Raw genomic sequence first — 16,093 nt, 5'->3', positions numbered from 1 at the left:
AAGCCAGGGCATCTTGTTCCAGGGTTCACAGTCACTATTATGCCATAGTGACTGTTGAAAGTGATTAATTGATACTATTTTGATTATTGTCCTTTGTTCAATTGGTAGAAGATGTTTTATTTCATTTTCAGCTTCCCAGTCGACTAAGGTTCCCTCCATACAAAGGTTGTATTGAATTAGATGACCTCAATGAAAATGTTCTGAGCTTATACAACTTCAAAAAAACATTCAATCTCAACACAACTGAAGTGGAGCCTTGTAGAAGGTAAATAAAATGTAGAAACCAGAAACTCTGTAACTGGAGTTTTGGTAACTTGCAGTACTTTTACATATGATAAAGGATGGGCCAGTGAGATGCTATTGATGTTGCTAGTGGCTTTGGGCCAGTAGTTCTCCAAGTATGTGTGCATGTAACACTGGCAGTCCCGCCCTAAAATCTAATTAGGGTAGTCTCTTCCTAATTTGTATGAAATGCTAGATTGATAGAGTTTTCTCACTTAAAAAAAAGTCTTTATGAAAATTTTTGTGCCTCCTTTCACAAAATATTTAATATTAGATGATACCTGATTTAGAGTCCTGATTTAGTGGCTCATGCCTGTCATCCCAGCACTTTGAGAGACTGAAGTGGGCAGATCACTTGGGGCCAGGAGTTTGAGATTAGCCTGGCCAACATGGCGAAACGCCATCTCTATTAAAAATACAAAAATTAGCTGAGTGTGATGGCGTGTGCCTGTAGTCCCAGCCTCTTGGAAGGCTGAGGCAGAGGAATCGCTTGAACCCAGGAGGTCAAGGTTGCAGTGAGCCAAGATCATGCCACTGCACTCCAGCCTGGGCGACAGAGTGAGACTCCATCTCAAAAAAAAAAAAAAAAAAAAAAAGGAAAAGGAAAGAAGAAAAGAAAAAAAAGTGGTTCACAAAGTGTGCCATGACTTTTTTGGTACTCTTCCACCTCAATCTTTTTGAAAATTGCTGCCTTGAACTCCTAACCTTCCCTACAATTATAAGGACATGGTATATTCTAATATGAGGTGGACCAAATATCTATTATTCAGAATAAAATTACACTGCAAGTTAATAATCTCTTACATTTCAAAATCTTCAGCTGGTAGACCACATCTTCCTAAGTAGACATTTCCAAAAGGGACTCTTACTCATCTTTTGTCGAGCTAGGGTTTGATTGTCAGAGTATGAGAGCACATCCAGGAGAAAAAGCTGGCTGCTTTAACATTTTAAAAATGTTTCCTCTGCTTTAGCAAAATTATGACAACTAGATTGCATTTTCTTGGCTCCATTTTTCAGATAGCAGCATCCTGTATTAATAAGCACACTGGCATGGTGATCATTTGCTGCTGTGTTCTAACTTATGATTAATGTTGACAGGAGGAAGGAAGAGTCAGACAAAAATTATTTTGAAGGTACGGGCTATGCTCGAGTTCCAACTCAACCACATGCTTCCATCCCAACCTTTGGACAGACAATTCAGACCACCGTGGATAGAGGCTTGCTGTTCTTCGCAGAAAACAGGGTAATCTATAACAAGCATCCAGATATAACCAAATATATTCATTCTGTTTAGCAATTTGGAGATAACTGGGTTGTTATAAACGACCCACTAGATCTGGAAAACAATGTGCAAATGTTACCTACCTCCTTTTCCTCCACCCAGTTGTACTTTCTTTCTGTTGGCTAGGAAATGTACTTTTTCAAAAACATTTTTAGTTTTAGGGGTACACGTGCAGGTTTGTTATGTAGGTAAATCGCATGTCACAGGGTTTTGGTGCGCAGATTATTTTATCACCCAGGTAATAAGCGTAGTACGTAATAGGTAGTTTTTCTGTCCTTAAAAAATACTTCCACCCTCAAGTAGGCCCCAATGTCTGTTGTTCCCTTCTTTGCATCCATGTGCGCTCAATATTTAACTCTCACTTATAAGTGAGAACACGTGGTATTTGGTTTTCTGTTCCTACGTTTGTTCACTTAGGATTATGGTCTCCAGCGTCATCCATGTTGCTGCAAAGGACATGATCTTGTTCTTTTTATGGCTGTGTAGTATTCCATGGTGTATATGTACCTCATTTTCTTTATCCAGTTTACCATTTATGGGCATTTAGGTTGACTCCATGTCTTTGCTGTTGTGAATAGTGCTGCAAGGAACATTCATGTGCATTTGCCTTTATGGTAGAATGATTTATATTCCTTTGGGCGTATACCCAATAATGGGATTGCTGGATCATATGGTAGTTCTAGGTTATCTGAGAAATAGACAAACTGCTTTCCACAGTGGTTGAACTAATTTACATTCCCGCCCGCAGTGTACAATCATTCCCTTTTTTCCACAACCTCACCAGCATCTGTTATTTTTTGACTTTTTAATAATTGCTTTTTTGACCAGTATGAGATGGTATCTCATTGTTTTGATTTGTATTTCTCTAATCATTAGTAATATTGAGCATTTTTTCATATGCTTGCTGGCAGCATATATGTCTTCTGAAAAGTCTGTGTCCTTTGTCCATTTTTAATGGGGTTGTTTGGTTTTTGCTTATTCATTATTTAAGTTCTGTATAGATTCTGGATATTAGACCTTTTTCACATGCATAGTTTGTAAATATTTTCTTCCATTCCATGGGTTGTCTATTTACTTTGTTGATAGTTTACTCTGTTGATAGTTTCTTTCGTTGTGCAGAAGCTCTTTAATTAGGTTCTATTTGTCAGTTTTTGTTTCTGTTGCAATTGCTTTTGGGGTCTTCATCATGAAATCTTTGCAAAGGCCTATTTCTAGAATGGTATTTCTAGGCATTTCTATGTCTAAAATAGGTTTTCTTCAAGGTTTTTTTTTTTTAAATAGTTTTACATTTTACACTTAAGTTTTTAATCAGTCTTGAGTTGATTTTTGCATATGGTGAAAGGAAGGGGTCCAGTTTCAATCTTGTGCATATGACTAGCCAGTTATCCCACCATTATTTATTGAATAGGGAGTCCTTTCCCCATTGCTTGTTTTTGTTGACTTTGTCAAAGAGCAGATGGCTGTAGTTGTGTGGCTTTATCTCTGGGCTCTCTATTCTGTTCCATTAATGTCTATTTTAATGAGGGTAAGTAATCAGGAATTTGAGAACATGCCACCAAAATGTGGGAGAAATCTCCCCTTTTCCTATTTTATTCTCATTATCAGTTTTGTTCTTTGAGAACCACTGCTTGTCTAAGAATCTACTTATTCTGACTCAAAACATGTGAAAGCTTCCTGGGATCTCTAAGATCTAAACTGACTTCCTGCTCTTTCCATCTTGGTCTGATTCTTACCAGGCTGTGTGGGATTGTTTCTTTGTCGGCATGTTTGCCTTCTCAAGACACTGAAAATTCTGTTTTCGAGTAGCTGAGGTTTCTAGGGACCTTCTAAAATCTATTAGGTTAGAGAAGTCCAAAGTGACACTCTACAAGTGATCGTCAGCGCCCTCTGCTGGTTGTTGGAGAGTTGGCGTGATGTTTGCTGCTTTACACCTACAGCGGGCCTGGAGTTGAACGCTCCGGTGAGTAGGAGCTTCTGTAGTTGGTCTCACAGGGAGTATTTCTGAAGAAATGTGGGTGAGCCCAAAGGCTTTCTGGTGGTCCGAGAACATGGGATTGATAAGGAGCTTGGGATTTTACCAGAGCCTTCTACCTGCAGGGCGGTGACACTGACCGGGGCCAACTCTCCTCTCTGGGGTTGGTCTGGACCCTTCAGGAGATTCCAAGGCTGAACCAGTTCTGATGTTTTGGGAAGGTTCCAGACAGCCTGAAGGATACATAGAGCAGAGAAGTCATCCAGCATCTTCAGGACAAGGCAGTTGTTTTACAAAACAAGGTCTTCTTTGTACTATAATTTGAAGTTCTTGGAGACTAAGAACCGGAAATACTACTCATAATAAGAAAACTTACATAATGCCGTTACATAAGAAACGACCTAAAGAGCTGCTTTACGTAGGAAGGCTCATGACTCTCAGTAAATTGGTGTAACTCTGATGTTTATGAGTTGATCAACCTAAGCTGACTCCCAAAGGCAAGATTTAGGATCCAGATAAGGAGTGATTTTCCTCTTAGAAAGAACTCGGTCCCTGGACCTCAAAGAGAGGCATTCTTATCATTAAGGAACTGTGTAAAAGCAAAGCCTTCAAACCCTAAGTCAGAAATTGCTCAGCTTATCTTAGGGAAGTAGCTGATTCAAGTATATGTTTCACACCGTGATGGAGATGCAATAATGACAAAGACAGACAAGGCTCCCGCCCTCCGGGATTTTATAATCTAGAGGAAAAGAATATGCAAAGGAATGCTGTTAATAGGTTGTTTATTTCATCACAACTGTGAAGAGCTGTATCAAGGAAATGTTTGTGAGTGAAATGAGGATGTACAACATAAAAGACACTTGAGCAAAGGAAGTGCTTCCTCTGAGATCAGGAGGACCGGTAGAAGACAGCATTTGAACGGGACCTGGGGACAGGGCAGACGGGGGATCCAGGCAGAGGGAGAGGCATGAAGAAGGCCTGGGAGTTGGAAGGTCAGGGAGCACTCAGTGGAACAGTGTCTGCGGGGCTGGAGAGCCAAAGGCAGTGCTGAGAGAGAGGCAGATGCCACACAGCATCTGGCAGGGGTCAGGGCTTCATCCTGACAGCCGAGGAGAGTCACAGGCTCCCACTGGCATTTTCAAAGACTACTCTGGCTGTAGAGGGGAATGGACTTGCAGGGGGACACAGGGAGACCAGCGGGTTGTTGCTGCAGGGACTGGCTAAAATGTTGTGGCTGAGACTAGGTTGGATGACATAAAGAGAGAGTTAGGAATGGAGAATTCATGAGATTATGTTGGATGCGAGAGAGGGAAGGATCAAGAATGATTCTTAGGTTCTGATAAAGGGGTGAGAAAAAAAATGACTCCTAGGTTTGTGGCTTGCTCAGCAAGGTGATGTGTGTGTGTGCTGCACACGTGCATGCCGGGGGCAGGCTGGGAGGGGGTAGCACATGCACCCGGTGTAAAGGAAGGAGAGGCAGGCTTGGCAGCCTGTGGGAGGCATGTAGGTCGTACGTTCTGTGTGAGATATTCTCAATTTGAGGTCTCTGTGAGTCATGCAAGCAAAGCAATAACAACAAGGGAATCAGGTGTGCAGACCTGGCCCTGAAGACAGGTCTAGGCTGGGGGAGAACAATTTGGAGCCCATGAGTACACCTGGATTGGAGCTACAGGATAGCCGACAGCCTGTGATTGTCAAGGGAACGGAGTGGTGTGGGGGAGGAAGGAATCCTGGGTGGGATCCCCGACACTGACATGGAAGGTAGAAGGGGATAAACCAACAAACGAGACAGAGACATAAGAATCAGTCAGAAAACAGATGGTGGAAGGTATCTGACGTCTGTGTAAGACCACGCGTCTCTCTAAAAGGCACTCATATTTTCAAATAATATTAATGATCTGCATCTTCTCAGTGTCCATCTTTACATGCCAGTTATGGATCATACGAAACAAAATCATGATCTTAGCTAGCATTTATTGTGTCCGTCCTGTGTGTCAACCACTGTGCATGACATTTAACGTCACTTACAATACTGAACCATCACCCCATCCCGTGAGGTGGCTGTTGCAGCACCATTGTCCCTTTTCACTAAGGCAGTAGCTGAAGCTGAGAGCAGGGGTTTCCGTGAGAATAACTTGAGTTTCAATGCTCTGTCTCTTCTTCAGCCAAGGCTTCTGGTAATCTGCATTATTCCCCTGTCCTAGGATCGCTTCATATCTCTAAATATAGAAGATGGCAAGCTCATGGTGAGATACAAACTGAATTCAGAGCCACCAAAAGAGAGAGGAGTTGGAGACGCCATAAACAACGGCAGAGACCATTCGGTACACCCTTTGAGTCTGTTTACTTGAATTGTTAAGTGTCCTTAGTCCTTTAAAATTAAGTCAGTGCCCCAAATAAATAAATAAAACCCTTCCTATTACCAGATAAACTTATGGATGTTAACTGAGGGATATATCCTTTTAAAATTTGCACATTTCGGCCTGAAATGTGTAACATATACATGACATCTATAAAACACGGTTAACTTCAAATGCAAACATTTATATTAAAATGTTTTAGTATCATATTTTTATCCAAAAATGCTACTGCTCAGAGCCTTCCTACTATGTATATAAATGAATCTGGAGGAAGATAAATAAAAACATGATAGTTCTGAACCCCTGTGAATAGGATTCTCTTATTTTCCCTAGCTTGCTGATTCATCTCTCATTTATTTCAGATTCAGATCAAAATTGGAAAAGTCCAAAAGCGTATGTGGATAAATGTGGACTTTCAAAACACTATAATTGATGGTGAAGTATTTGATTTCAGCACATATTATCTGGGAGGAATTCCAATTGCAATCAGGGAAAGGTAAGATGATTTTTTTAAAACCAGATTGCCTCTGTTAGTGGTTATGATTGTGACCCAAAAAAACTGCCTTTTTAAATTTTACCAACAAACAAACGCAAAAAGTTAACTTTTCTGTATTAACAGTATAGTCAACAGAGTAAAACAGATTTGAATCCTGAATAATGAGACTGCGCAGTGGAAAGAAGGAAGGTGGGGGAACTGTGTGTCACTGCCATTGTCATTCTTGGGAGGGGAGAGACCACAAAGAATATAGTAGGGTTGACAATGCTGGTGACAAGTAGAACAGAGGCTGTGGCCCTGGGCCCTTGAAGGCTGTATAGGAGAGCGTGGTCATCCCGAGGCCTGATAGACGTTCCCGGGAACTGAAAGCTGAGGTTTCCACCTTCAGTAAGTCTCTGGTGAATGTGAGACAGTATGTCTCCTTCACTTCTGCATCACCTGCTCCTTGCGTGCTATCGAGTGTGGAATTGGTACATAACTGTTTCTTAGATGAATGAACACATGAATGAATTAATGTGAAAGGCAGTAAAGCTTTATCTGAATGGGAAAAAAAAATCCCACCATTTTGGAATGCACTTAAAAATAACCATTTTGTTCATTTGTATCCTCCCGGAAAACTTTTCGATAGCTGACAGTAGTGTGTGGACAGAACATATCCTAGAAGGATTCGTGCAGCCTCATGACTAAGTAAGAGTGTTGCCAGGAGGTTAGGTTATGATGACTTTTATACGAGATCTGAAGCTAGTTTACTCTTTTGCGAACTTACACATCACTTGGAAGGAACTAGAGGTGATTTATAAGGTGTCATGCCAAGGTATTCTTTCTTCTAGAGTCCTTCTACATGTGGGCATCTGTCCATTCTGCGTAGTCAGGCACTAATCTTTGTTTTAAAGTTCTCAGAGTTGCCTCCAAAGACAAAAATGCAAATGGGAAAGCTGGGCACTTTAATAGAAGCTGAGGGTGAACGTCTTTACTCCTTGGGCTCTGGAAGGAGCTTGCAGATCGTGGTATGTAACCCCTGAGTTTTACAAACGAAGAAATTCAGAGCCAGTGAGATTATATTAATATCTAATATTGTCAATATTGAAAGGCAATTCAGCCATGAATAGCCAGTTATGAATTGTCAGTCATCTTGATTTTATTTCCATGAAATGGAATAAAATAAAATCATTCAAGGTAGTCAGCTTTTTCAAGTACTTTTGAGTATGTGTGAGAGTTACCACGTATTCATTCATTACACAGGATTTACTGAGTGCCTAATGGGCCTCAGGCAGAGTGACAGGTGCCAAGGAGACAACAGTGAGCAGGGTGGAGCCTGGAGAAGAGCAGAAGAGAGACAGTCACTACAGGAGAACATGACGTGTGTAGGAGGAAGCTCAGGGTGCTGACAGAAGCCAGGAGGGAACCTAAATCCAGTTGGGACCATCAGGAAAGTGACCTCCAGCTAGGACCTGAGAGATGCTAGCAGTCAGTGTATGTGAAGCACCAAAGCTGGATAGAGAAAGCATGAACTTGCGAAGAGCTGGAGTACAGCAGGAAGTGGGATAGGGATGCCCCATAGGGCTGATGTGGGCAGCAGGGGCCTGACCACAGAGTACCTTGAAAGTCACAGTAAGGAGCCATTGGAGAGACTTCAGCCGAGAAAGGCCATGACCAAATTACGGTTTTCAGTAGCTCACTCTAGTGCAGGGCAGAGGCAGGTAGAGTGGCTGGAGGCCGAGTGTATTAACAGAGGTGAGTGATGAGGGTGACCTGGCCCAAGGAGTGGCTGTGCAGGTGAGCAACAGGGATCAGGTTCCAAATATATTTAGGAACCTGGGCGAACGGGCAGCACTGCACAATGGCTTGGGTTGGGGAATAAAGGGGAAAAGCAGTCAAGAATGATGCCTCGTTTTTGGCTAAGCCCTTGGCAGATGGAACACACCAGTGGAGGAGTGGGGTGACAAGTTAAGTCTGCGACAGGCTTAGTCCAGGAGCCTGAGACACAGCCAGGTGGAGATGCCCACAAGCAGGTGCACAAAACGGCCTGGGCCTCTGGAAAGGAGGCCAGTCTGGAGAAGGGTAAATGAAGCCTGGGCCATGTAGTCATTGAGGTAGCGGAGGCCAGTGGGCTTACCCAGAGCCAGGAGGAATTCTCAAACTGAGCCAATATGGAACCCATTGGTGGGTGGTTTGTGTTTGCATGATATTAACGCAAGGCCGCTAGACAGTGATGTGGATGCCAGTCAATCCAGGTTTTCTAGAAAAGGGCAGTAGGTAGAACCACAAAAGAGGTGGCTTTGGTTTTGGCTCAGCAAAACTTTAGGTTAATTCACACTCAACCTTTATTTGCCTTTTCATCTCCATGCATTAAAGAAATATATAGATATAGAGATGCATATAAATAATTTGCTTTTTTAAAACAATTCTTTGTAGAGATGGGGTCTTGCTGTGTTGCCCAGGCTGGTCTCAAACTCCTAGCCTCAAGTGATCCTCCCACCCCCAGAATTCTGGGGTTACAGACGTGAGCCACTGTGCCCAGTCCAGAATTTTCTTTCTTTTTTTTGAGACAGAGTCTTGCTGTGTCGCCCAGGCTGGAGTTCAGTGGCGCCATCTTGGCTCATTGTAGCCTCGGCCTCCTGAGCTCAAGTGATTCTCCTGCCTCGGCCTCCTGAGTAGCTGGGATTACAGGCGTGTGCTACCATGCCTGGCTAATTTTTATATTTTTAGCAGAGACGGGGTTTCCCCATATTGGCCAGGCTGGTCTCGAACTCCTGAGCTCAGGCAGTCTACCCACCTCGGCCTCCCAAAATGCTGTGATTACAGGTGTGAGCCACCGCGCCTGGCCCAGAATTTTCTTTGTAACTTATTTTGGGATCCTCCAAACAAGGGACTGCTTCCTTTTTTCTGGATAAGTTTATACTTTGACTTTTTTTTTTTTTTTTTTTTTTTGAGACGGGGTGTCGCTCTTGTTGCCCAGGCTGGAGTGCAACGGCGTAATCTCAGCTTACTGCAACCTCCACCTCCCGGGTTCAAGCAATTCTCATGCCTCAGCCTCCCGAGTAGCTGGGATTACAGGTGCCTGCCACCATGCCCGGCTAATTTTGTATTTTTAATAGAGATGGGGTTTTGCCATGTTGGTCTGGCTGGTCTCGAACTCCTGACCTCAGGTGATCCACCTGCCTCTGCCTCCCAAAGTGCTAGGATTACAGACGTGAGCCACCATGCCTGGCCTATATTTTGACTTTTTATTAAAATCACGGGAACATGGAAAATGCAGGAGATAGAGGCCAGTCAAAAGATTTCAGTGGCCCTTCACTCTCTCAAAAGCGAAATGCTAAGGAATAGTCAGCTGTTCTGGGCCTTGCCTCATCCCTCTGGTGGAGTCTTTGGTGGCCCAGAGATTCCTGAAACTGCCACTGGGCATGAGTCACTGGGAGGTGGGGCGGGCACAGAGGAGTTCCATGGGTAATCCACAGCCAGGCTCTGTAGGGGCAACCAGCCGACTCTTCCAGACCAGGGAGGTGTTCTGGTGCCGGCATAAATGGAGGGACCTTTTAGACAAGTTCTCAAACTTAAGGTGGAGCAAAGCAAGCAGGTGTAATCACGAACTCAGCTTTGCTCAAGGGATTTTGTGCGTAGTTTGTTTCTTCCCCCTCTCACTATAGTGTTTCTTCTGGGAATGGGGACCCAGATCTTGGAATGGCCTGTTTCGGATCATAATCAGAAATCATTCTGTTAATCCCATCTCCTTACCAGGAGAAGAGCAAGTCATCCCTGGTAATGCCAAAGGATCTGACACCAATGAGGACATTTTTCTTGAGGACCTACACCATTGTTTACAGAGTATGATAATAAACACTAAAATGAAAATGATCCACAAAGTAAAAATCAATCAAAAATCTACTGAACATCGACTAAGTACCCAACACTGAGGTTAGGGCTGCCTTTTGTTCTTTTTGCTCCCTGAAGTTGGCCTGCAGCAGCCATGGAGCTGGCTAAGCTTCTGTGGACAGATTGGCCCAAAGTATACATAAATACCCCAATGCAGGAACCCGCTAACACAGCAATTCATGCCCCAGTGCAATGACATTCCTCTAGCAAGGATGTTCAGACCCTGCATCCTGGAGTAAATGTAGAACTGTGGGTCCTCAGGTAACCCAAGTAACAAGAATCGCCCCAGGAATAGTGGAAGTGAATCTCTTCCGTTTTAACACTTCTGCTGTAGGTAACTCTTCTAGAAGAAGAAGGCACGAGGCACTTCCAAGTGCTGCAGGAATACCAACTGTAAGCGTAAAAAGCAAGGGCTTCAAGCCTCACTAACCTGTGTGACACACTGACAGTACAGACCCCAGCTCTGCCACTTACCAGCTGTGTGACCTTAGGCAAGGCCTTAGCCTCTCAATGCCTCATTGCTACATCTGTAATAAGGGCACAGTAGCTGCCTATCTTAGCGTGGTTGGAAGATTCAAAGAGTGTAAAGGAATTAGCAGAGGTCAGCACATGGTCAGTGCTCAATAAATGTTAGATAGGAAACCTGTCCTTCCTGCACATGTATCCTAGAACTTAAAATAAAGTAAAATAATATAAAAGAGAAAATACCTCCCTCAAAATGTTATTGTAAGTTGTATTCTTAGAGCTTTGTGCAAAATAGGTGGTCTGTGTCTGTTAACTGCCTTTCTCTCCCACTATTTTACTTTCCTGCAACCATCTTTCTTTGACCAATAATCTATGGAGAGAGGGACATCTGGAATGTTGCTGTCCAAGAGATATGTTGAAACCCAAAGAAGAATGGACCTAAAACCATGTATAAATAGGCAAGCTCCAGGAATGAAAATGAACCCTCCTCCTCTTCTGAGACAAAAGGCCATCTTTATAAAATGATTAGGCTCATACTGTAATGCCAGTGAAGATTTGTTTCTTTCTTTTCCTTTTAATGAAATTTAATTGTAGGCCTATTACATATAGCCCAACTGTTTCTAACGAATTGGGTTAAAATGAATGCAGACACCTTTCCGTTTAGAAAAGTAAGCTGCATTAGGGATTTAGAATGAAATCAGCTTTGGGTTTTCTTAGGACATCATTTGTTTAAGAAACACAAATATTTGCCTGGACTTCAGTTAGTTCATGTGTGTGAATGCTTTATGCACATTCAGCTCCAGACAGATCCAGAAGTCAAATCAAAGGGGAAGTGCCATGGGACCATTTAGAAAGAGCTGCTTTAGAAATTGCTCTCATTATATAAGAACGGTAATATGGGAGTAGTTACTAACTTGACGATCTCACATTGAGTCCTTACTCTGTATAAAGCACTGTTTGAGTGTGTTACACATTAGACTTATGACAACCCTATGAAACAGACTCACATATTCCCATTGTCTAAATGAGGAAACAGAGGCACAGAGAAGTTGCCTGTTCAATTAGCAGGGACGGAACTTGAACCCAGGCAATTTGGCTGGTCCACAGCAGCACAATTTTGCCTCTCAGAAACCCCTGCTGAGCATTCCCACGCCCAGGTGCCATGCACTGCTGCAAGCTCTTGCTGTACGTTAACTTGTTTTTTTTGTTTTTGTTTTTGTTTTTTGAGACAGAGTCTCACTCTGTCGCTCAGGCTGGAGTATGGTGGTATGATCTCGACTCACTGCAACCTCCGCCTCCCAGGTTCAGGTGATTCTCCAACCTCAGCTCCCGAGTAGCTGGGACTACAGGTGCCTGCCACCATGCCCAGCTAATTTTTGTGTTTTTAGTAGAGTTAAGGTTTCACCATGTTGACCAGGCTGGTCTCGAACACCTGACCTCAAGTGATCCACCTGACTTGGCCTCCCAAAGTGCTGGGATTACAGGCATGAGCCACCCCACCCGGCCCGTTAATTATTTTAATCCTGGCAATAACCCGTTGCCCAGGCCCCACAGGTAGGAGGTGGTAGACACAGCAGCATATGAACCTGGACAATGTGTTCCATTGTTTCAGCTTGGCACTCATTAAGTCAAGCTACATTTTTCATAACTGAATAGAACCAAAAAGTAACACTTTGTTTCTTCTGACTTTACAGTGGCTAACTTAACAGTGAACAGAAAAAAAGAGCAAAAAGTTTTCTAGAGCATTCCTGCTTCCTATAAATGATTGATTACTTTATTTATATATACGTATATCATATATCATCTATTAACTTATTAAGACATGTCCTGTCCACCGTGCAATGCCGTGACTCCTTGGAGAGGGACAGGAAGTTCTAGATATTGTGCATCTTCTCTGTCTTTGTACCTTTTGCAGCCGCTGGCCATTCTTCTGTTAACATTGTTGTCTGCATTTTTAAAGCTGAGAATGTAAACTTCCACAGAAAGGAAGTCGGTTCTCCCAGCATCATAAAATAAGTGGCATTATGGGAATCCCATGAGAAAGGATAAACATAAAACACATACTCGTGTATGGGTGAAAAGTACTAAAGAGCACAGCGTTTCAGCTCTGATTTCATGTGAGCCTGGCATGATGCATCTCTTCCTTTTATTTGTGTTCCTAATCAGATTTAACATTTCTACGCCTGCTTTCCGAGGCTGCATGAAAAATTTGAAGAAAACCAGTGGTGTCGTTAGATTGAACGATACTGTGGGAGTAACCAAAAAGTGCTCGGAAGACTGGAAGGTAAGTGAAGGTTCAGAACTTCGTGAAGGAGTGCTTCTCAGCCAACCCGCCTTCTGTATCCATTAACACAGTAACTTTTGACTTCTTTCTGGTAGCACACGGTGTTATAGTGAACTGGCTCATATGCACTCCCCATGTGTTTGCAAGGTGCTGAACCTTTGCAGGTTTGCACATTAAATTTGTAGGAAAGTAGGAAGGCCAACGATATACATGAAAACTTACAGATGATTGCTGACTTATCATGCAGCAAAGTAAGCTCTCTTTCTTTCTGAGGCTACATAAATCACATTAATCAGTTTGGGTAAAGTGAGATCGGGTAAGGTACTATATTTCAGCCAAGAAATGATTACAATGCCAGTAATTTATTCCATGTTTGCATTTCAGCTTGTGCGATCTGCCTCATTCTCCAGAGGAGGACAATTGAGTTTCACTAATCTGGGCTCACCGCTTACTGACCACTTTCAGGCCTCATTTGGATTTCAGACTTTTCAACCCAGTGGCATATTATTAAGTCATCAAACATGGGTATGAAATAGTGCATTAATATCAAACAAGATTTGAACCTGACTCAAAGTTTGATGTTAAAAACAATAGAGAGATTTTGAAAGTGGTGGAGTTGGACATTTTTTCTATCATCACACAGTAAATGCTATTGTATAGTTCAACCATGAACATTATTCCCCACTCTGGGGTAGGTCCTCAAATAAATCAGGTTTAGAAAGTAACATTATAATTTACAGAGTTGCATTTGTGTGTATTCGCAGACTCATTTTTATTCTTTTCAGGTATATTTTATAATAAGAGTTAAGGTGGATTATAACTACTGCAGTTAATAATGTAGCTTAAAGTTTCAGAGCTCAGAAGGAAAATCAGAGTGTGTCCCTATGATTCCATTTTGATTGCATAAAAGGCAGCTCTCTAGACTGCCTTTTTGCAGCAGCAGCTAGTTGGACAATATTTATACCTGGGGAATTGTAGAAAATAAGATCCTTTGCTCTTTCGTCATGTACAACAGAGCCACATAAATTCTCTTCCACAAGGAGGTACCCTCTGTAACGTAAGTGGATTTAGCTAGTGTGGTTATGTAGGTATAGAAGTCATCTAATATTTAGAAATGAGTATTTGTGGAATTAGTGGAATTTTTAAATAGAAGTAGAGTGTGATTATTTCTGAATTTGTTTCTTTAGGATTGCAGAGCACAACAGAATTCTAGTATCTGTTAAGAAAATAGACGGTGGCCGACTCTGTGGCTCTGTAATATTAGGAAGGCCGCCCCTCTCTTGGTGGCTTGCTCACCAGTCCCTGAGGTCTTACTTTTAAAATGAGCCCTAAAGAAGCACATGCTGACACTTAGACTGTGGGGGTGGCTTTTCCATGAAAGCAGGATGTTTTGATCTAGCTCTTATGATACCCGACACTTGTTTCCTCTGCCACATATAGGAACACTTAGTACACAATTCACAAAATGATCAAGAGCAGAGGGAAGAATTAGGTTAGCAAAAGATTAGATCCACCCTGGACAATGGGGGAATCCTGGAAATAGCATAGGGACGTTGCCCTCAATTTCATAATGGGTTAGCTAAAGATACATATAAGTCAGCATTATTTTATGCAATTCATAATGAATATTGCCAATTGAAAAAAAGTTAACACAAAGTAAAATCAACAATGGCTATAACCACACACTGTAAAACTTGTTTTAGACTGAAATCTTACCAAAGAATCACATCTTGTTGAAAACTGCAGAAATTATACTTGGTAGAAAAAACATGAACAAAATTGAAATGACAAGTGCTGAGATTGCACATTTTTAAAATTAATGATTGACAGGAAGAGTCAAATTATCTTGCCAAAATTTAGATCTTCAGAGTTTGACATGGAGAATTGAACTTCCCAGAAATAATGACTAGGAAGTAAAAAATTTATAATGACTGAAGAGAAGAAATCATTGTAATATTCTTATATTAAAAATTAAGGAATCAAGTCTTTGCTGTAAAATTTATTTAGCAATGAATTGATCCTGATAGAAATAACTTCAGCAAAAGAAAAATAAAAATAGAAAAATTTAGGCTGGGCATGATGGCTCACACCTGTAATCCCAGCACCTTGGGAGGCCAAGCCAGCAGTATCTCTTGAGCCCAGGTGTCTGAGACCAACCTAGGGAACACAGTGAAATCCTGTATCTACAAAAAATTACAAACTTAGCTGGCTGTGGTGGTGTGCACCCGTGGCCCCAGCTTCTCAGGAGGCTGAGGTGGGAGGATCGCTTGAGCCTGGGAGAGTGCCACTGTACTCTAGCCTATGCAAGACAGCAAGACTCTGTCTCAAATAATAATGATAATAAGATAAAATAGAAAAATTTAGAAATGGTTTAACTGTTTTGTATAGTCGATTGAGAAATTAAATTGGCTTAATGAATGTAGGTCCAAAAAATGTTTTTGGCAAATTCATCAGTGTTGGCATAATTTGCATAAGATTTGTCTATTTATAAACATGGAGTCAAATATGCAAAAAATAATCGTTAGAGCAAAAAGCAAACTCAAAGCATTTGGGTCAAAACATCCTGATTGTTTTATACATGGTTTGGATGATAAATTCAGTACGGATACAGGCATAATCCTTAAATGCAAATTAGTTGATGGGTATTTTCTATGATGATTTCAGACAAGCACCCTGCAGGTCACTCTGGAAGATGGTCACATTGAATTGAGCACCAGGGATAGCGGCAGCCCAATTTTTAAATCTCCACAGACGTATATGGATGGTTTGCTGCACTATGTATCTGTAATAAGCGACAACTCTGGGTAAGTGGAATAATACTTCTGTCAGAGCTGTGAGTGAGTTTTACTCTCTTTCATTTAATGGAATTTTCCGGTATCTTTTTGCAAAATATTTGTCCTTGATGCCAAAAATACTTTACTAATAAGTCTTGTCCTTCTTCCTTATTCCATATCAATTTCTTCATAAAAAAATAAATTGCCACACATGGTGGCTCGTGTCTGTGATCCTAACAACTAAGGAGGCTGAGGCAAGAACATTGCTTGAGGTCAAGAGTTCAAGACCAGCCTGGGAAACATAG

The 16,093-nt window shown here is 41.9% G+C and overlaps 1 protein-coding gene across 8 annotated transcripts in view; it reads left to right on the top strand.

Annotated features, from left to right (window-relative positions):
• The window catches only part of LAMA3 (laminin subunit alpha 3), a 274,694-nt gene that overhangs the window by 235,307 nt on the left and 23,294 nt on the right, over positions 1-16,093 (top strand). For all 8 annotated transcript variants that reach the window (XM_074022716.1, XM_074022718.1, XM_015440095.3 and 5 more), the window contains 7 exons: positions 132-265; positions 1,381-1,525; positions 5,741-5,860; positions 6,259-6,392; positions 12,897-13,014; positions 13,399-13,539; positions 15,679-15,818. In XM_074022716.1, coding sequence (XP_073878817.1) covers positions 132-265; positions 1,381-1,525; positions 5,741-5,860; positions 6,259-6,392; positions 12,897-13,014; positions 13,399-13,539; positions 15,679-15,818 — 932 coding nt within the window. The remainder of the gene's footprint in view (positions 1-131; positions 266-1,380; positions 1,526-5,740; positions 5,861-6,258; positions 6,393-12,896; positions 13,015-13,398; positions 13,540-15,678; positions 15,819-16,093) is intronic.

The sequence above is a fragment of the Macaca fascicularis genome, chromosome 18 (assembly GCF_037993035.2).
Source record: "Macaca fascicularis isolate 582-1 chromosome 18, T2T-MFA8v1.1".
Taxonomy (NCBI): Eukaryota; Metazoa; Chordata; class Mammalia; order Primates; family Cercopithecidae; genus Macaca; species Macaca fascicularis.
Note: the sequence above shows the minus strand (reverse complement) of the source record. Positions and strands in the feature narration are given on the sequence as shown.